General features: G+C 51.6%; 2 protein-coding genes across 2 annotated transcripts; both read left to right on the top strand.

Annotated features, from left to right (window-relative positions):
• Window positions 1-1,371: 1,371 nt before the first annotated feature.
• SRM (spermidine synthase) lies at window positions 1,372-7,720 on the top strand. Its single transcript, XM_080380943.1, has 8 exons — window positions 1,372-1,623; window positions 1,839-1,959; window positions 2,167-2,259; window positions 3,401-3,554; window positions 4,352-4,435; window positions 4,769-4,914; window positions 5,816-5,938; window positions 6,525-7,720. Exons 1-8 carry the CDS (start codon window positions 1,478-1,480, stop codon window positions 6,540-6,542), a joined length of 885 nt encoding a protein of 294 aa, XP_080237069.1. The 5' UTR covers window positions 1,372-1,477; the 3' UTR covers window positions 6,543-7,720.
• A 105-nt stretch (window positions 7,721-7,825) lies between these two features.
• On the top strand, window positions 7,826-18,725 carry CORT (cortistatin). The gene is made up of 2 exons (XM_080380971.1): window positions 7,826-15,315; window positions 18,505-18,725. The coding sequence occupies exons 1-2, from the start codon at window positions 15,214-15,216 to the stop codon at window positions 18,718-18,720; spliced, it is 318 nt and encodes a 105-aa protein (XP_080237097.1). The 5' UTR covers window positions 7,826-15,213; the 3' UTR covers window positions 18,721-18,725.
• Window positions 18,726-19,851: the final 1,126 nt, after the last annotated feature.

A 19,851-nucleotide genomic window follows, 5' to 3' on the forward strand; every position in this document is an offset into this window, starting at 1 on the left:
CATTTTGAAATTTGAAGTACTTGCAGCAAATTATCCTCGAGTCGTTGTGGAAGGAGTATCAGCCCATAATTTGGTGGATGGATGGATGGCAGAGCTTATTCTAAATGCTGACAGCGGAAGGCTGGTCATGCTGCTGTAAAAGATGTAAACAACACGACAGTTTAACAGTCAGGAGTGCTGAAGGGTAGGGCTGATGTGACTTTGCTTGAAGCCACATTAAATCAGTGGCAGAACTGTTTCCTGGATTACTGTCACTGTGCTGACCGGTAGATCTTGTGCTCTTTCTCAAAGGCCTTGTCTTTACTCTGATTTCCTTTTCCGACTAAGGATTTTCCATTTTGTGCTCGCCTGTTTTGGCAACAACAATGTACTTGGTTGGGCTAGGTGCAGGGAACAAGTGGGTGGCAGTAAAAACTTCCCTCTCAGTTACAATTCAGAGGGCTTTATTTTACAAAGAGCGTGAGGAGGTTTGGGATTTATTTTGTTTTCAATCATTTCCCATATTTTGGGGGAGTAGTGAGTGGAAGTAACAGAGGAGGGATTTTCCTCCTTAGGTACTTCAGTGTGAACAGTGCCAGCTGAGCAGCATTGTAATGGCAGAACAAGAGTCCCTTTCTGCTCATAAAATCTGCTTGCATGGCTGAATATTGGAGAATGTTTTTGAAGAGGCAGTTAAATAGCAATTGTCTCTGAAGTGCATTTGCGGGGACTGCCAGTTCCCCCCCTTCGTGTTAGCTTTGCCACTTCTGACCTTTCTGTAACTTGAAGAACAAGCGAGTTATACCGAAAGCCCCATTGGCTGGGGAAGTAGTAAAATTTTGGAAGTTTCTGCAAGTCCTCTACTTAAAACTCATGCAAGGTGACGGTTCAAGGATGGTCTTAATTTCAGTATTTTTTCCTGATTCTCCTTCAAGAATTGTAGCTGGGTTCTAGAAAGTCTTTAATGGAAGCGAGCAGGAATCCACGCGTGCTTTATTCACCCGTCTGCGCCGTGAATCGGTGCAGCTATAGCAGGATCCGGTAACCGAAGCGCACTCGGCAGTGGGGCAGCGGCTGGAGAAGGGCTGCATCCCCTGCTCGGAGCGGCGCTCGGGGCAGCCCTGGCAGCGGTGGCCCCGGGCAGCCCTCCGCAGCGCGGTCGCGGGCGGTAACGGAGCTGCCTTCGCGGGGGGGTCGCGGCGGGGAGCAGGGAGGCCCGGGGGGTCCCGGCGGGCCGGCCCGGGGGCGGCGCGGCAGCAGCGGGTCCCGGCGGGTGACGCGCCCTTTCCCGGCGGGGCGGGGCGGGGCCGGCTCCGGGCGCGCCGGCTCACGTGGCCGACTGCGTCACGCCGCGCCTGGGCCAATGGGGACGCGGCGGCGCGCGCGCTGGCGGCCGGGGGCGGGGCGGTGCGTGGGCCCCTGCGCGCGGCTCCCGCGCCGGCGGGGTCAGGCGGCGGCGGCTGCGCGGGGCGGCGGGGCCGGGCCGGGCCGGGCCGGGATGGAGCGCGGAGCGGCGGCGCTGATCCGCGAGGGCTGGTTCCGGGAGACGTGCCGGCTGTGGCCGGGGCAGGCCATGTCGCTGCAGGTGGAGGAGCTGCTGCACCACCAGCGCTCCCGCTACCAGGAGATACTCGTCTTCCGCAGGTGCGGCGCGGCCGGGAGAGCGGCCAGGGGCGGCGGCGGTGGCGGCGGCCGTGGTGGTGGCGGCGGCGGCGGTGGCGGTGGTGGCGGCGGCAGTGGTGGTGGCGGCGGGGGGGGGCAGCGGCGCCATGCGGTGGGGCCTGGCGGCGCGGGGAGCGGGCGGGGAGCGCGGCTGCGGGCGCGGGCCGGCTCCAACCCCGCTTCCCCGCTCTCCCCAGCACCACCTACGGCAACGTCCTGGTCCTGGACGGGGTGATCCAGTGCACGGAGCGGGACGAGTTCTCCTACCAGGAAATGATCGCCAACCTGCCGCTCTGCAGCCACCCCGACCCCCGCAAGGTGAGCGCTCCGCGGGGGGCCCCGCGGGCCCCGGGGCCCGCAGACCGGCCGCTCCGGGCGCAGCCGCGCTGGGCAGGGCAGCGCGGGGGGCCCGGCGCCGGGGCAGGGGCTCCCGCGGGGCTGCCGGCCTCCCGCCGCCCCCGGCCCCGCCGCCCCCGAGCCCGGCCGGCTGACGCGGGCGCCCTGCCCGTTGCGCTCTCCCCGCAGGTGCTGATCATCGGCGGCGGCGACGGCGGAGTGCTGCGGGAGGTGGTGAAGCACCCGGCCGTGGAGTCGGTGGTGCAGTGCGAGATCGATGAGGTGCGTTGGGCTGCGCGGGGCGCCCGGGGACGCCGGCGGGACTCACCTGCTGCCCCGCGTCAGCGGCCGGTGCCTGCGCTGCCCGCCCCGCTGCGGGACACTGACAGCGCCACCTCCGCGCCTGGCCGGTCATCTACGTGGCAGCTGGCGGCCTCCCCCATGCGCTGCCTGCCCCGCACGGACGGCAGAGGCGCTTACCGGCCGGCGCGGCCACCTCGGGATCGGGATCGCTGTGGCTCGCGGAGGTGCTGCTCTTCCCTGCCCCCCCCGCAGAACAGAGCTGCTCCTGCCAGGGGAGGGTGGCCTCGCTGTTAAGCAGCCTCCTGTGACCGAAAGCAGGAAACAAGATGGGGTGTGGGGGGGGAAGGTTGATTCTGCGATAGGTGGGCCGGTTCTCCTCCCCTCTGTCAGTTTGTTCTGATATTTAATTTCTAAGAAAGCTTTGCTGTCTCCTCAGAGTGAGGCAGCGCAGAATGGGAAGCGCTGCTCTGTGAGCCTGTGTGCTCTGCCAAGCTAAGTAGGCATATGTGCCTGGTTCTGAACAAGCGCTGCCTGACACCAGCGTATTTTTTTGTCTCTGCCAGCTGTGAGAAGCTGGTAGTGTCCAGTACGCTCGCAGGCCCAGGGCAGCGGCTGTCTAACTAGTTTAAGAGAAAACTGTATCTTATTGGGGGGATCGATGTAACAACTATAGAGCAGAGGTGGGGATCTTTCTCACTTTGCATCCAGAAACCTGCTGGTATGGTTTTATTTAGGAAGGAGGAAAAAAAAAAAAGTCTTCAGCTGAGATCACCTCTGCAAGTGATGTCCGCCAGGAAAAGGAGCAGAGAGCAGTCAGATCTGCAGCCGTATTCTCTTAGTTCCTCAGGGAGCTTTTGAAGCTCCAAGTTCTTCTTGTTGAGTTTGGCAAGGACAGACCAACAGTGTCACTGAACCCTGAGGCTGTAGGAAAGGGCTGAGTGTAGCTTGTTGGCTGAAGATGCTGACAGCTCTTGAGGATCTAGCTAGCGAGTTGGATTTGTGCTGAAGGCATGGAAGGAAATGACTCACTGTGCTGTTCTTTCAGCTGCAGCTGCACAGTAGCCTGCAGAGTAGCTCCTTGCAGCCCCCCGCTGACCCACTTGTGCTCTCTGTGTTGCAGGATGTGATCCAGGTGTCAAAGAAATACCTCCCAGGGATGGCAGTGGGGTATTCCAGTGCTAAGCTGACCTTGCATGTGGGAGACGGTTTTGAGTTTATGAAACAAAATCAAGAAGCCTTTGATGTGATTATCACAGACTCGTCTGACCCCATGGGTAAGAATTCTGGCCATAAAAGGGCACTGCTTTCCACACTCCTGTTCTCTTCTGCCTACCTCTTGGAAGCAACGCCAGCTTGCCCAGGCTCCTTTCAAGTGAAAAGACTGTCACTGACTTGGCTCTTTTGGTAGAGAGCAGGATGAAGACCGGAAAACTGTATTAGCAAGGCTTCAAGCCAGCTGTCATGTTTTTCTCCTCAAAATTCAACTCCAGCAGCTATTGCTTCTGGCAGAGAGTTGACCCTCGAATCCAGCAGTCCCATGGGGAAATACAGAACCATGCTGGCAAAGGCGGCTTTGCCCGTGTGCTTGCTAATGAAGCAGTGCCCCACACGCGGTTGGTGTAGCTACCTAGCCTAAGGATGGCTGTAGTGAGGTTGCTGTATTTCCAAAGGGGAAAACCGAAGTAGAGAGGGACCAAATGTACTTACGGTGCCTTGTTTTAGGGACCTAAGAGCGAGCGCCTGAGTCACCTTCGCTCTTGCTGTAGACAACACATGGAAGGGCATCTCTAAAAGGCAGTTTGGAGCACTTTCTTTGGTCAAGGTCCTGGGCTCACTATTGAGTAAAGCTAAAATGGTCATGGTTTTGCTGTGCTAGGTGCAGCTGGGCTTCACCCAGGGTCAAAACTTTTTTACTTCTGCATCGTCTCCAACATTTGTGATCACCAAAAAGCCATTTGAAATGTCACTTTTCCAGTGCAGTCCCTGTGCAGTCTGGGCATTCAGGAAACTCTCGGAAATCTGCTGTCTTAATCTCTCTCTAGACATGATTCTTTACTTACTTTTCTCCCAGGTCCTGCAGAAAGCTTATTCAAAGAATCTTACTACCAGCTGATGAAGACAGCCCTGCGTGAAGATGGGATTCTTTGCTGCCAAGGTGAGGACTCTGTCTCTGGGCAGAGGCTGATGCCAGAGCATTGCATGCAAAGTGTGAGGCACAAAGGGGACTCTTCTTGGGGAGACATGATGTAGGGAGTGAAATCCATTTCAGCTCGTGGGTACAGGAGCATTTTTGATCTGTATACATCAACTTGTTAACTGCTGGGCTGTGCTTAGTAAAACTGGCATAAGGGTCTTATCTTGCCTTTGAAACCGCATGAGCTGTGCGGAGTAGAGCAGGTTTGGACTTGGAACCCCTGTTAACCAGGCACAGGCCTGTGCAGAGAAGGGCAGCTCTCGTTCTGCATCCTGTCTCCCTTTCTCCCCATAGGTGAGTGCCAGTGGCTGCACCTGGATCTCATTAAGGAGATGCGTCAGTTTTGCAAGTCTCTGTTCCCTGTTGTGGAATACGCCTATTGCACCATCCCCACGTATCCCAGTGGGCAGATTGGCTTCATGCTCTGCAGCAAGAACCCGGTGAGTTTCAGGCACCTGAAGTGCCCTTTTCCACTTTCTGAAAGCACCCGCAGAGCCTCAGGCTGTCTCTTAGAGAGCCTGAGCTGTGGCACAGAGCTCGGCCAGCTGTGGGGCCTCTGGACTTGTGCTGGGCCCCAGCTCTGCCCACCCAGCGCCCCTGAGCATGTGCACCTTGCTCAGTGCCGAGTCAAGTGCGGAACTGACCAGCGTGTGTACCCAGTGCCTTAGGAAAGGGCATTGCTTTCTCTCTAGTACAACGGACTTGGAAGGGAGGAAGCCACTACCAATTTCTGGAGCCTGTTAAGGCTTTGACTTACTGATGCTGGCTGTTTATAAAGCAGGCACCTGCTTGGTAAGAATCACCTTGCAACTGGTAATCTGCTTGTACAGAGGCCTCCAGGTGACAGTCAGTGTTAGGATGCAGGATGGTGACTGTGTCAGACCACAGAGGTCCGCTCTCTTCCCAGTCTGCTGCATTACAGCCAACCTAATGCAACTGCCACACTGGTTTAGGGAGCCAGCAGCGCTGCTGCTGTATTGGATACGTATCTGGGGCGCTGGCAGCATGCACTGTGCCTGACTTAATGCAGGCACGGGTTCTGCTCTGAAGAGCAAAAAAAGCCTTGCTTCTTAGATGCTTGGGCACAATCTGACAGCTTAATCTGGCACGTGGCTCACACACAGCCTGACCTCATACACTGACATCTGTGAATAAGGGCTGGTCACACGAGGTACGGAGTGTAAACTCCAGCCCTTGGGGCTGGAGCTGTGCAGAGCCTTTGACCTCAGAGGACAGAGTCATCTTTTTCTGCAAGTCCACTTGGTTCTCTGCCATGAATCGGGATGCCTTTTGCTTGTACCAAAAAGCTACATTATAGAGCTACCTGGCTTTTTTTTGCAGAACACAAATTTCCGGGAGCCTGTGCAGCAGCTCTCACAGCAACAGGTAGAGGAGAGGAGTCTGAAATACTACAACTCAGACATTCATCGGGCAGCTTTCATTCTGCCAGAGTTTGCACGGAAGGTAAGCAAGGCTGTGCTGTTATTCCTTCATCAAGGATGAGGTATGGCTTTTCCTTGGCAGGAGCGGGAGCGTACAGGACTGAGGATTTCCTGCAGCCCTAAAGGCTTCTGTGGGCAAGTTGGAGCAGGACAGCGTTTTGTATGACGTAGCAGAGTATGATTCAGTCTGGGAAGATTGGTGTTCAGTTTTGAACTGTTCTTTGGGTTGATGTCCCATGCCTTGATAGCAGATGACTCCTACTTCACCTTCCAAAGCCAAGTCCGAGAGCCTGCAGAACTGGCGTTTCCCACTGGAAAGCTCCAAAAGTCTTAGATAAAACATGGTTGTGGTTTCTAGCACAAACCAGGTGGTAGAAGAAAGGATGCTGTAGCGTAGCTAAGGCTGCCTTCTTGAAGGATAGTCTATATTTCTGCATCATTCTATCATCTAACTGGGTTGCAGCTGCACGTTCCAGAAAAAATCCTCCTTCGAGTGTCCTAGGGACGCAGGCAAATGCCCTGGTTGTGTCTGAGCTGTACTTCTGTTCAGGACTGGTAGAGCTGCAGCAGGTCTGGCCTGACACTTTTTTGTCTTTGGCTGTCTCCAGGCCCTGAGTGATGTGTGAGACTGAGAAGCTGCTTCCTTCCCTCAAGTTGGACCCTGAGATCGTCAGTGATGTGGTTGGGACCTTCCCAGCAGACTGCAGATTTGCTCTCCACTATGTGGGATTGTTTAACCCTTTGCCAGCCAACATTCCCTTTGATGATGTGTTAAAGATGATGGGGCATAAGCCAGATAAGACTATTGAAAAGGTCCAGTGACTTATTGCGTGAGGTGAAAACTGTTCTTTCCAGGGCTGGAAACATAAGAGGTCTTTTTCCTTTCTTTCCTCCCTGCACCCATTCTAAATTCTCCCCTCCCTGTGCCCCCCCATCCCACCTCCACCCCTTACAACTGACATGATGTATTTATAACTGAGACTTATTTCTGTCTGGTGATCTTCTGAAACCTGGGAAGAGTCCAGAAGGGTCACTGACTCAGCCTTAAGCACAGAGAGCGAGAGCTTTGTGGGCAGCAAAGTTAGCTTGCTCTCTCCTAATAGGAGCTCCCTGCTGCTGAGACGTTTTGACTGGTAACGGGTCTGAGCCTTCATGTCCCACTGCCCTTCTGCAACACCTGCACTGTTCTGCAGCACAGTTGGAGAAGTCACAGTGCAAACTGTTGCCATTCACAATAGGTCTCCCTCCAACCCTGATGGAGTAGCAGTATTAAACACCAGCCAGGCAGGCTGGCAGCAGTCTTGTGGCTTTTTTTTTTTTAAAAAAAAATTGGTTGGAAACAGAAGTGCTGAGGTACTAACAGACTGACTCCTGTTCTTACCTCTGCCATCAAGAATGGTTCCAAAGAATGTTTATCAATATGGTGATAGGCGCTTTATATATATAAATATAAATATATATATATAAAAAACAAACCTTAGATCCATTGCCTGCTGTTAAGTACTGATGTTGGGGAGTCGGTTGTGCTGACAGATCTCTCATCTCAGTCATGCTGAGATGCCTCAGGCCTGGGTACTTGCTAGTCCTTAGGAGGCATCATTATTTCTAATGCTGCCCCCAGAATCCCCAGATGCGTAAGTTGTTTTTCATTGTACTCTGTTGTGAGATGGATCTGCCTCCACTTCTTTACTTCTGTTTTAAAGACCGTGTACCAGCACTGTGCAGTGGGTACCTTCCCAGCACAACCACTGTGCGGTTGTCACTCCCTTGCAATCAATTAAACACTCGGCTCTGGTTAAGGTGACATCAGTGTGGGTCGGTGTGCTTCTTTGGGGGGCAGAGTGTGGGGGTGGAAACAGAGATCCTGAACGTTTGTTGTGCTTGTCAGAAGACATCCAGGGGCGCTCTGTAGTTGGTCTGACTTCCTCTCTCCGTTGTCTCTAGGAGTGACAAGTTATCACCAAAAAAATGCTCTGAAGAGTGATCCCATTGCATGTTCTGTATTGTAACCTGACTGCCAAATAGCCCCAGCTTCTGTTATCCTCACTGCTGCAGAAGTCAGCACCTTCTATCCAAGCTGTTCTCTAGTCCACGTGCTGCCTCTGGTACACCTTTCCAAGCTGTTCTCTAGCCGCCCATCCTCCCTGCTAGCATCACATAATGCCTGTCAGTCACTGGGTTGCGCCATTGTGGCTCAGGATCTGGAGCAGGTCCTGGGCTCAGGCTGAACAGGCTGGAAGGCTCGCTAGGTGGCATCAGAAGAAGACAAAACAGCTCCTGAGGGAGGCTTTCGGGCTTCCTAAGAGAAGAGAAAACCAGAAGGTGCGGACTTTTGCAAAGATTGGGTTGAGCTTTACCATAATCGTGGCTCTACAAACAGCATAGGTGGTGCGCAGCGAGGGACTTCTGTGGTGTCAGTACCAAGCCTCCTACTTTCTCCCCTTTGTGATGAGGCTTATCACTTCTTTCCCAATGCTACTACCACGATCAGTACAGTATACAGCTGCTTTGTGGTTGTAAGGGTTTGCAAAGCATTGCTAAGCTGCAGAGCTGACTTTGGATCTCCTTTGTATTCTTATGTTGAAAAGATTACGCCCAGTTTGTCTCTTTAATTGTCTGGGTAACTCTCTCCTTTCTCCCACAGCTACTGGTTAGCTAGGGCTGTTGACACATTTCCATTGCTCAACTCTTTTATTTTTATTATAAAAAGCAGATCAGTAATGGAGGCTGGTTCTAGCTACTCCTAGGAATGGGGGCCTGAACCCCACTCCTCGGCCCTTCATCCTTGACAGAAAACTACCTCTGGCACTTTCTCTCCCCTGGAATGGGAATTGAGACCAGTACTGTAGTCCAGGAAGGCCTTAGAGCAGCTGCCAACTAGTAAAGGAACAGGTTCAAGCCTTCCACCTGCCCTTGGTGGGTACAACAATGCCCAAGAGGAAAAGAACTTCCTCCAACCTGTTTCTAGCCTCCACGTAGCTAATTATTCCTTCTGTTTCTCTGAGCTCTCTCCAAATTTGTAAGTTCAGCAAGTGGCCAGTGATGAGAGCAGGAGACAAGGCTGTTTGCCATCCAAGTCGCACATACCCTGTCTGTAAGGTCCTGTATATCGTTTCCAAGTCATTCCAAATCACTGTTCTTTACAGGTGGTTTCAAGTAACTTTGGTGTTTTGCAACAGGTGAAGACAGATCAGTGCCTGAATCAAGCACTCAGTAAGGTGCAGCAAGAGAAGGAGCAAGAGTTTGTGCATCTATAGCTAGTTCCATCTCGGCAGCTCCAAGCGCTTCAGGACTGCTAAAACTCAACGCGAGCACAGAGAGCTGCCACAAAGTCTACGTGCCATTTAAGCTGCTGGAATGGTACTTGGCATGGCAGCCATCGGTCAGGCAATTGTATCTACAGATTGATTATCCCTTCCATAAATGTATGTCTGAGGTGTTAACACTGCAGGATGCTGTGGCCAAGGCCAGTGGGGATTGAAATGAGACTGGCAATTTGAGTAATGCCCAACAGGAGAAAACTAGCAGGGAGAAAACTTGTATAGAACTGAGCATTCAAAAGCAATCTTTGCAGTGTCTCCAGGTGAGCAACTAAACACTTGAGTAACTTTTTTGGAGTTTGAGCTGGCTTTTGCCCAAGGCTAGTCAAGCAAAGCTGTTCATAAGCAAAGATCCGCGAAGATGATGTTTGTCTAGACATGCTGCAGTCATGTTCCAGCATCTTATTAAGCTGGGAGCATATGAACAGGCATAGGCTTTGTCCCAAGTTCAGTACAATGTAATATCAGGCAGAGCAGGTGGAGACAAGCGAGGGAACAGAGCCTGATGGGCTTTAGCACATCAATTGCTTAAGCCTCTTGGCGCCTTTTGAACTGTGTCAGACTCCCTGCTCTGGGCTTTACACATTGAGCTAACTCAATTTTTAGAAGTTCAGAAAAGAGCTTAAAAAAATTAAGAGAAATTTCTTGCCTGTATCTCTTGAGCCCTTTCAGCCAGTTAATTGGCATGAGTGTCATATTCATCCAGAGTTAATGTTATTGAGGCCTGGCTGAATTATTGATGGAGCTTGGCTGGAGCAAGAGACTTGCTAAAGTAAGATTGATAATTCAACTTTCATCAGAGAACAGCAGCCTCAGTAAGCAAACAGAAAAGTAGTAACAAGGGCCACCAAGTTCAGGGAGAGGAAAGTTCCTTTGATAAAATGCATGGGGAACAAGAGGGAAAAGTGTGGACAGAAGTGTGAAACAGCAGCTCAGATCTAGCCAAAGAGTCAGACAAAATGTTAGAAGTAAGATGAAAAATTGTAACAGGGTTAAATACTGAGAAGCCCAGGTGATGCTCTTTTCTGGTCATGTATAGGCTGGAGTTAAGTGCTTTTAAAAAATGCAAAAGGTGAAGAATTGGAGCCAGGGAGTCTCAGTTATAGTAGAGTGGTGTGTGTAACAGGTAAAGACTGGAGGGGGGTTATTCCACATGTTTGGGATCTCAGCAGCAGGCCTTGCAGGGATGCGGGTGGTGAGGCTGGAGGGGAGGGCTGACCAGAGCGGGGACCCTGCAGGAGGGGGCTACCCCCTCCTTGGTACTGAACGGCTGCTGCAGCAGCCCATGGCTGGGCATCCCTGGGAAGGAGTTTGCCAGGGCTAAGGGCAAGATAATGTGTGCAGTGACCCTGCGTGTGTTTCATCCTCCTTCAGCTGTAGGAGAGGAGTAGGCAGAACCCCACACTATCTGGAGCGTGTGAATTCCTGTTTAAAGCTCTCCCAGCTGAGCAGTCCCTTCTGCGGTGCTGGCAGTCTCACAGTCCCGTGTGTTAACATCCCTGGTGAGCTCTTTCTGACTGAATTCCCACAAGACACAGTGCATGTGCGGTCCCTCAGGATATCCAAATGGTAAAGAAACATTCCTGTCCAAGTCTTGTCCAGCCAATCTTGCCACCAACAGGGTGAGTCTGGTGTAACAGAGGTCAGTTTACATGTCAGCAGGCATCCTCAGCCTGCTTCACCACCTGAAATGCCTCCTACTTGGAGCTGGGTGACACATTTTCAGTGGAAAATAGAGGTGTTTTGAAACAGAAGTGTTTCATAGCGAGTAGTTATTTCTGAGGATGATTTTTGGTGGAATAACTGAGATGTTTGACTTTGCATGCATTTTGAAATAACAAAAGGTTTTGAGCGTACCACTGAATCATGCTCACCCTCGCTTCATCCTCCTGCAGCCCCTTTGGGGTCGACAGACAGAGCAGGCGGCACAACTCCCCCAGCTTCACCTCCCCAGAGAGCTTAACAGGCTTGTAGTCGTGCGTGCTCCGACAGCAGCATCCCTGCGGTACTCCCCTCCTCCTCCCTGCACCTGCTCTGCAGCTCTGATCAGGGATGAGTGGGAGCAGTAGCTCCAGCCCACGCGCACGCAGTCTCTTCCCTGGGTTTGTTAGATTAGTGCCAATGAAAAGCCGTGGCTGGAACGGCCACCTGCATGCTGCTTGGAGGCCCCTGGGGAGCACAGCGCGAGGGAATACTGCAGGCCTGGCCTGATAAATGAGCTGTGATTTCAGGCCCATGAACAAATTGGTTTCCTCTTCCAGGAAGGCTCACAACTGTCAGCTGACTATTGCTTTATTTATTGCATTGACCTTTGCAACTAGGGACTCTTGAGGGCAGAGAGAAAGGGTTCCAGTGACAGGAAAGCAGCAGCATTTGAGGCCTGCCTTCAGCTGCGGCTGAGCGCCTCACCTTTGGGAACCAGACTTTGTTTGGGAAGCCTGATGCAATTCTGCTATTTGTTTCAAGGCACGGTGATCTGAACCCAGACCAGGCAACAAATGGGTAGACAATGGCAAATATCCAGGCCATAGAGGAAAGCAATTGAGAAATTCATCTCGTTCCTTAATGCGGCATTTGGTGCCAGACATAGTCTTAGCTTTTGTATTCCAGCAATGCCCAGTCTTTGCTGCTGTACAGATGCACTGAGGAGAGGTCAGAGACCTCTTTCTTGAAAGATAAAACCTCTCCCCCATTGCATGTTGCTCGTGCACCCTTAACCACAAAAAGGTGGAGGTTGTCCTATGTGACTGTGGAAGCATATTCTGCTGTACTTCTGAACCCACTCTGCATCTCTGCTGAAGCCGTGCTGTCAGACAAAATCATTCAATAGCCAGGTCTTTTCAAGTTACTGTATGCTGAGTTTCCTTCTGGAGGATCCCCACCCTTACCATGCTCCCACGGACGTGCTGATTTCAGGTAGATCCACCCTCACTGTAAAGGGGTAGAAACCCACTCAGACCATGTGCGACTCTGCACAGAGAGAGCATCATGGAAGAAGACTTACAAAGCGGTGAGTGAGAAAACAGAGAAAGTGTAAGAGGAAATCAAGGAAAGAATTGTCAGGAGTGTTCACTCCTCCAAGGAAAAACCTTTAGCCTTTCCTGTACAGTGACAAGAGTTGGCAAAAAAAAAATAAAAAATTGGGGCATTCTCAAAGGTCAGACAGCCAATGCGACAGGGAATAGGGAACAGTAGGAATGAAGAACAATCCCGGTGCTCTATGTTGAACTTTTTCCAGTTACTGAAAAGAGCAAATTTTTTACCAGTTATTTTACTTCCTTTGGAGAATGAGATGGTGCTGTAGCCTATGGTGAGGAGATGGTCAGCAGTGGTGGTAGCAGAACCAGCAGGGTCTCTGCAAAGGGGCCAGAGAACCAGAGCCTGAGGAGGACAGACCAATGTAGGGGGAGCAGCAGAGGGAATGTGAGGAAAGGGAAGGGCACTAGGGGAGATGGAGGAATCTGGAAAAGAGGTGTCTGGTATTGAGGGATGCTGTAGCAGGGCTTGGATGGAACTTGTTTGGATGTAGAGATTGAGTCCTGCTGTGGGCACTGAAGTGTAAATGCTTTGATGTGCCCCTGTTCCCCGGTCCCAGCTGTGGGGAGAGACCCTGCCTTGCCCAGGCTTGAAGTACAGGTTTTTGCTGCGCTGCGCTCATCAGCAGGGCCACAGGTCTGGTGCTGGTGTATCTGGATGGAAACTCTCCAAAGACAACCCCCTCAGGCGGTAACAATTATTTTATTACTGCCCTTTAATCCCAGGACAGACTGGTCACTGTTTACATCCCTGTGGGCCTCCCCAGAAGCTGATCTCTGGCTCAGCACGTCATCCCTTTTCTAGTAGAAGAGCACTGTCATACTTGTGACCCCCTTCACTCAATGAAGTGTTATAGGAATCAGCCTGTTCAGAAAGCAAAGCTGCAGACAAAACCGTATTTATTAGAACAAGCAGTTTGGTTAGACCAGATGGCCCCCAGCATGGAGACCTACCTGCACTGCTGCTGCTGTCTGTCTAGCTTTTGGGCTAGTAGCCCATGAGGTTTAGTCCTGCCCTGTAACCAGCGGTACGGGATTCACCTTCTGCCTGCCTCTCAGCCCAGGCATGTCTCACACTCACAGATACCTACCCTTCGTTCCTCTTGAGCAACCAAGTGTGCTTTCTCCATTTGCTATTCTCCCACTTTCACCTCTGCCAGAGCAAATCGGCTGCGGGTCATTTGGCAAGTCCCTGCGATTTGTCTGCTTGCTGAAGCCTGGTGCTTCAGTGCTCTCTGCCTCGAGCCTCAGGCTGGCTGGGAAGTGTTTGACAGAATCCATTACACAGGGCTAACACAGCAGTTCTGATAAACTAGCAAGATCGGTTTTAAAGGAAATAGATAATGTTTCATCTGAAAACAGTGCATGGAAGCCAGCTCTCACAAGGGCAGGGGCGAAGGCGGTGAGAAACAATGAGGTTACAGAGTTTTCTGAGGAAAACTCATTTCTAGAAATTGCCAGATTGTCACCTTTCCCCACAAGTCCATATGAGTCAGAAAAGGTTTTTTCTTTGTATCTTTCAGTGAGGGAATCCAGAGTTTCTTTTCAAACATGTGTGGAAGCGATGGCACCTTATCCCTCAAGAGCATCCAGGGTGGTGTAACTGGCATTAGGAGCTGGATTATTTGCAGGCAAAGCTTCATGGTACTGTTTCCAGAAACTGTGATGCTTGTAAGCAGTAAAAGTGGGGAACAGGTTTTCCTGCCTTCTGTTCTTAGTTCTGCCACAGCATCCCCCTGGCCAAGTCACCTCCCTGTGGGTTTTTTTAATGTGCTAAATTAAGATAACAATTTACCTTTTGTCTGTCATTTGTTGTTGGGGTCAGAAGAGGACTTGCCCTGAGGAGAGTGCTTCTGGGGAAAGGGCTAGTGGTCTGCCTCTGCATCTCAGGGGCATGTGACGGTGGGTGCCATCCCCACGGTGACAGGGACGATGCAAAGTAGCTCGCAGTGCTCAGTAACACCTTCTGCTGGCCCACGAACCAATCTCACCGGTGGGACAGCCTTTTGGGCAAAGGGAGAAGCATTAACAACTGCTGACCAGAGATCAGAAATGGTAGGAACTTGCTCCAAGCAGCCTGCGGTCAGTGCCAGCATACCATGAGCCTTTTTCTGAAGCCTCACTGAGCAGAACTGCTTCAGCTTTGACCAGCCAGTACTTTGTTTTCCCTTTAATACTTTTAAACCCAACATCTCCAAGTCAGGATTCATTCTGTTGATACACCTCTGGGAAGGGTTCAAGATGTATTGAAACAATACTAGGAACAAAACCCAGTAATCCCCAACTGGCTTCCAGGTAGTCTTACGTAGATTTGCAAGACAGATTATATTACCACATAGCTGCAGCCTGTGTCCCCATGTTACCGTATAGGGAAAGCCAGGCATATTGGCATTCCACAGCGAGATGCGTCACTGGATGCAGAGATCCAGATCCAAACACCCCTAGAGTCTGGAGCTGTTCCGACACACAGGCTGAGAGTCCAAGCCCATACCTAACTACTGATGGCCAGAAGTTTTACCTCTTCCCTCTGAATCATCCAGTGTTGGCCAGAGGTTTGTGCAAGCTGGTGGCCTATTCTGTCCAACATTATATTCCCAAACAGAATTCAGCTAACTAGGAGAGACGCAAATAGTGCCTACAATTTCTCCGAGTGAAGAAACAGCATGTTACTGGAGAGTCCCAAACCTTTGCTTCCTTAGTCTCTATAGGTCTGGCACATGGAAAGCCCAGAGGCACTGAAGTATCCCACTCAAGCAGCCAAGTGTTAACAACCTCTCCAAAGTCTAATTTGCCTTTGATATAGACTTAATTGTTTGCGTCACCCACTGGGCTAGGGGGAGGGCTATAAAAGGGGCTGCAGCCATTGTCTGAGGCAGAAGAGAGCCCAGGAACAGCTCTCTCTCCCAGTCTTCCTCATTCAGCATAGTCACAGCCTGTACATCATGCAGCTGGTGGCCAGCCTGGCATCTGTTCTGCTGCTGGTGTGGAGCGTGAGAGCCACTGCACTGCCTGGAGAAGAGAGACTCGCGATACAGAACACTAGGGTGAGTATAATGCACCCTGTGCAGGAGCTGGGTGAGGTGGGAGCATGCAGAAGCAGGCTGGAGCCAGGGGAGGGGGTAATAGGGGCAATTAGGTGTTACCTGATGCAAACAACTCTGTCACCCCCCTATATTCCAAGGCTTCACACACTGCTGAAGCACAGGATATTACTACATCTTACTAGCCAGTTTATTTCGGAAAGGTACCAGGGCAGATGCCAGAGACCTGCAAAAGTGGAGTCTGTGCTAAGCAAAAACTGCTAAAAAGAACAGAGCAGAGGGAAAAGGAGAAAATAATACTGCTGAAAGGGTACAGCATGAGAGAATAAAGCAGAGTACTAGGGAGGGAAAGAAAAGATACGTAATTGGTAAAATGATCAAGGGAGATGATATTTTAAATAGGACTCATGGGAAGGACAACTGTTTAAAAGATGGGTTCAGTAGGAAAGTAACAGAGGAATAATAAATGAAGTAATTATATCAGAATAAAATTGCTTTTTCCAGAGTAGTATTCACAAGGGGAGTTATACTGACATAGTTCTGCTAGAATAATTACACTCCGAACCAGCACAGCTCTGTGCAGTGGCAGAACTTATTATAGCAATATAATTATCCTACCAACTGGCAAAACTCTAATATTATAATGGCTATAGCACTATAATAACTTTGTTTTGCTGGAATGTTTCCCTAAGAGGCCAAAGGGGTAGGAAGCAATAGCATAACATAATCACAAGCAAGCGTTCTGTTCTGCTTGTTCTCACCGTGCAGTTTTCTCACCTTCATGTTCCTTGCCATCCGTGATGTTCCTCTGAGCCGTGGTTAGTCGCTCCACACTACCAGTCCGGGTCACACTGTATCTGTACGGCTGCTGTTGTTTCAGTCCTGCAGAGGAGCTACCCAGAGAAGTGAAGGATCCCAGTGTTGGTTTCAAAGGCACTAACTTCTCCTTTGTGCGTATTCGCATTATTTTTTCTGTCTGAGCATTGGCTCCAGCTCATCCATCAGTGTCTTGCTGCTTCAGTAGTGGGCTCACATCCCATTAACAACTGGCTGCAAGAAAGAAGCGTACACAGTGTGAGGTGCTAGGGCTGGCATTCTGTTAGAGATCAGGGCTTCTGCAGCTGGCTGGGGTTAACCCTTCTGGGGATAACTAAACTTTCAGCTGTACATTCTTACGTTAACAAATCCAGTACCTAAAAAGTAAACTCTTTCTGGTGCAAATCCTAGCTGCTGGGGAAAAAAAGAAACAAGTTGTAGGGAATAAATTGGTAAACAAAGCCTTGGTAAACATTAATTCAAGTGTAATGACTCTTAGTCTTCTACATGCCGTTGCTTACTAAATAATGGTATAATTATAGTAGATAGGATTCTCTTTAGACCATTCTACAAACTGAAAAATTCTTAGATACTGATGAACCAATCGCTGTAGTCACCACTGCTATAACTCAGAGAAATGTTTTAAGTACAAAGAATATAAGGATTTTAGAGATAAACCACCATAAAATGCATAACAATGCCAAGGAAAGCTGTGCGCATTCTGACGCACTGGTGGATGTAGCAGAGGGAATTGAGCAGCTCCGGAGAGGTGTGCCGCAGCCCACCCCTGCTAAGATCTCTAGCTGCTGCCAAAGAGTCTGGATCTCTTGCAGCTCAGGAACAGCTAAAAGCAGAGGGGATGTTAGCAATGGATTAGTGCAGGGGAAGAGCTGCCTGGTTTCACTAACAGCCACAGCCGATGATGCATAAGGAATATCCTCTAACAGCAGGCTGAATTTTGCCTTTCCCATCCCTGGGTCTGAAGCTGCCGGTTCTGCTTGGAGCAGGTTATTTCAAAGCATAGCACTTACAGCCAGGAAAGAAGCTTACGAGGAAGACGTGACCCAGAGACATGCTTAGCTGGGTTCCCCAGTCCCAGTCCGTCTCCCAGAGGCTTAAGACACTTCTGTACTTGCAGCACAGGAGCAGGAATCAGGTCAGGCACAAACTGGCTTTTATCTTCTGCTACAAACACAGCATGTAATTTTTCTATGCCCGAGTTTCTCTTGTGTGGAAGCAGGGTTAGTTACTACTAACTAGAGCTTAGTAGAGCTAAGAAAGTGATTTAAAAATATCCATAAACATTCTGTAACTTAAACTCAAGGTACTTGCTGCTGCCTGTATTTATCCATTTTTTGAGATGCTTACCAAGTGGTCCTTAGCAAATGCTGGTGCTGACAGGGCCATTGGTCAAGCACAGCAGTCCCAGCAGTTAACAGGGCATTTGTGAGAAGTGACATGCAAATGCACTTCCAAGATTCCCATCCGCGTGGGAAACGGGATCTGTCCCTGTCAAACCATCTATCCCAGCTTGCCCAGTACCAGCTGTCTCTGTTAGCATCAGTCACAGAGACCAGGAATGCTCGGGCAAGAGGTAATTCCTCAGATTTACTGCATGTTAAGTTAAGAGAAACAAGGTCATTCACAGCTTGTAACTGACGGAACCCCCCAAACCGCAGGCTGTGCTCCTTTGTGGGCTGCCGTGGCAAAGGGACGGAGCTCAGCAACTCCTCTTCCGTTCTACCTCCCCCCAAGGTCAAGCTGCTGAAATACGGGTTCTCGTGCTTGAAATACAAGCTGCCTGTCTCCGTCAATTAAATATTTTGCTCCAGACACCTCGTGCATCCCTCTCACCTCCCACCCAGCCCTCTCCTTTGTTAGATTTCATTCTCTGCGTATTATGGTGGGTTGCAGCCACCAGTGTGCTGAATCTGACATCGCCCAGGACTCCGTGCCTCCTCCTGGCCTTCATGTGGCGGGCGCTGGGCAGGCAGAGCCGAGGAGGGAGCACTAGGAGGGAAGGCAGCTTGGCATTCATGGAAATTTAATTAGTGCAGGCAGCAAGGGATTTTACAGCCAATTCATGCCTATTTGTTAGCAGCTCTTTTGCAGTTAGCACATGGCACGCATGCCTGTCCGCCGCTGGCCGGCTGCGCTGGGCAGGGTGCGAGAAGGGAGGAGGGGTCCCTTGCAGCCCAGACCCCTCAGCCCTGGCACAGCTCTGCTGCAGGCAGGCACCGGCCCTGGGGAGGGGGTACGGGGGAGGCAGGGACACGGGAAGGGGCTGCATGGGGGGGCTGCACCATGCAGCATCCGCTGCCTTGACCGTGGGGGCCAGGCCTCTGTCCGTCACCTTCCCCTGCTGTGTGCCCGCAGGAACAGAGCACAGCCCGGCGAGACGCCATCCTGAAGATGCTGGCGGGCCTGCTGGACAGCGTGGATGTGGGGCGCGAGGCGGCGTCCCCTGACGTTGAAGAGGAGGGCAAGCTGGAGGAGGAGCGGGCGGTGCTGGGGAGGCTCACCCAGCTATCACAGCGGGACCGCAAGGCCCCCTGCAAGAACTTCTTCTGGAAAACCTTCACCTCCTGCTAGTGCCACCCGGCCTGACCCCGCCGGGCCGCCTGCCCACCAACACCCTCCCCTTCCCTCAGCTGCCCGGTCCGTGAGCTCCCTCCCTTTTTTTCCTCACCCCTGACAATAAAGCATGGCGCCTCGGGACTGGTCTCCGCCTCTCTGTGCCCCGCTGGGCTGGTGCAGGCCGAGTGTGGCCACACTGGGGATGATGGGTGGGCTGAGCGGCTGGCTACTGGCGGCAGCCATTTTGTGGGGCTGCCATCTGGTGGGGCGCCCGTGGTGGGCGGTGGCCATTTTGGAAAGGGCTTCGCGTCGGCGAGGCGTGCGTGTGGGTCTAAGGCTCTCTCCCCTGTCGGGAAGAGCTCCCTGGGGGCCGTCAGGGGCGCAGCCATCCTTAAAGCAGCTGCAGTTGCGCCCTCGGCCTCTGAGGAACCAGGTGGGTGTGCACATCCCCGCTGGGGGTGAGGCGAGGCCCAGGCCCTGGGCAGCAGGCCTGGTGCCGGGTGAGGAGGGCCCTCGGCGCCAGCCCCTGGCCAGGGTAAGGTAACGTGGCCACCATTCGGAGAGGGCGGTTTGGTCCTGGGCATGTGGGAGAGCAGCTCCCTCTGCTCCTTTCCACACTGGCTGTGGCTTGGGGGTGGCTGAGCGAAGCACCCAGACCGTGCTCCGTGGGTGGGGGTGCAGGGGCATTGCTGGGGGGAGGGGAGGGGACATGTGCCCGCAGCCCGGCCCTGGCCACTTCTGGTTTACCAGCAGGTATCTCCAGAGCAGGTACTGGGGTGCTCGGGCGCTGCAGGAACTGGCTGAAATAAGCTGGCTGTGATCCCGGGCCAACAGCTCAGACTCTGCTCTGGTTCTCTCATGGTTTCTCAGTGTCTTCTCATCTTGTTTAAGAAACAAAGAAAAATTAAACACCTCATATCTGTTACTTACCTTATTGTGTGCCATTTGCTGGAGTCATAGGGCCTGTTGGATTTTTTATTTGTTTTTTTTTTTTTTTGTTGCTGAAAGGCTTTTTGAACCTTATTTTTAGAGGTGACAGGGCTTTTTGAACCTTATTTTTAGAGGCGGCAGGGCTTTTTGAACCTTATTTTTAGAGGTGACAGGTAATGTAGAGATAGGAACGGCAGACATGCTTGAGTTCACCAT

Source organism: Falco punctatus (genome assembly GCF_963210335.1).
Source record: "Falco punctatus genome assembly, chromosome: 3".
Lineage (NCBI taxonomy): Eukaryota > Metazoa > Chordata > Aves > Falconiformes > Falconidae > Falco > Falco punctatus.

Excerpts from the sequence above, each read along its gene's own strand:
- SRM (XM_080380943.1), top strand. The coding sequence starts at position 1,478 with ATGGAGCGCGGAGCGGCGGCGCTGATCCGCGAGGGCTGGTTCCGGGAG. Across the intron at positions 3,555-4,351 it reads AGACTCGTCTGACCCCATGG|GTCCTGCAGAAAGCTTATTC; the intron begins GTAAGAATTCTG and ends CTTTTCTCCCAG. Across the intron at positions 4,915-5,815 it reads TGCTCTGCAGCAAGAACCCG|AACACAAATTTCCGGGAGCC; the intron begins GTGAGTTTCAGG and ends TTTTTTTTGCAG.
- CORT (XM_080380971.1), top strand. The coding sequence starts at position 15,214 with ATGCAGCTGGTGGCCAGCCTGGCATCTGTTCTGCTGCTGGTGTGGAGC. Across the intron at positions 15,316-18,504 it reads TCGCGATACAGAACACTAGG|GAACAGAGCACAGCCCGGCG; the intron begins GTGAGTATAATG and ends GTGTGCCCGCAG.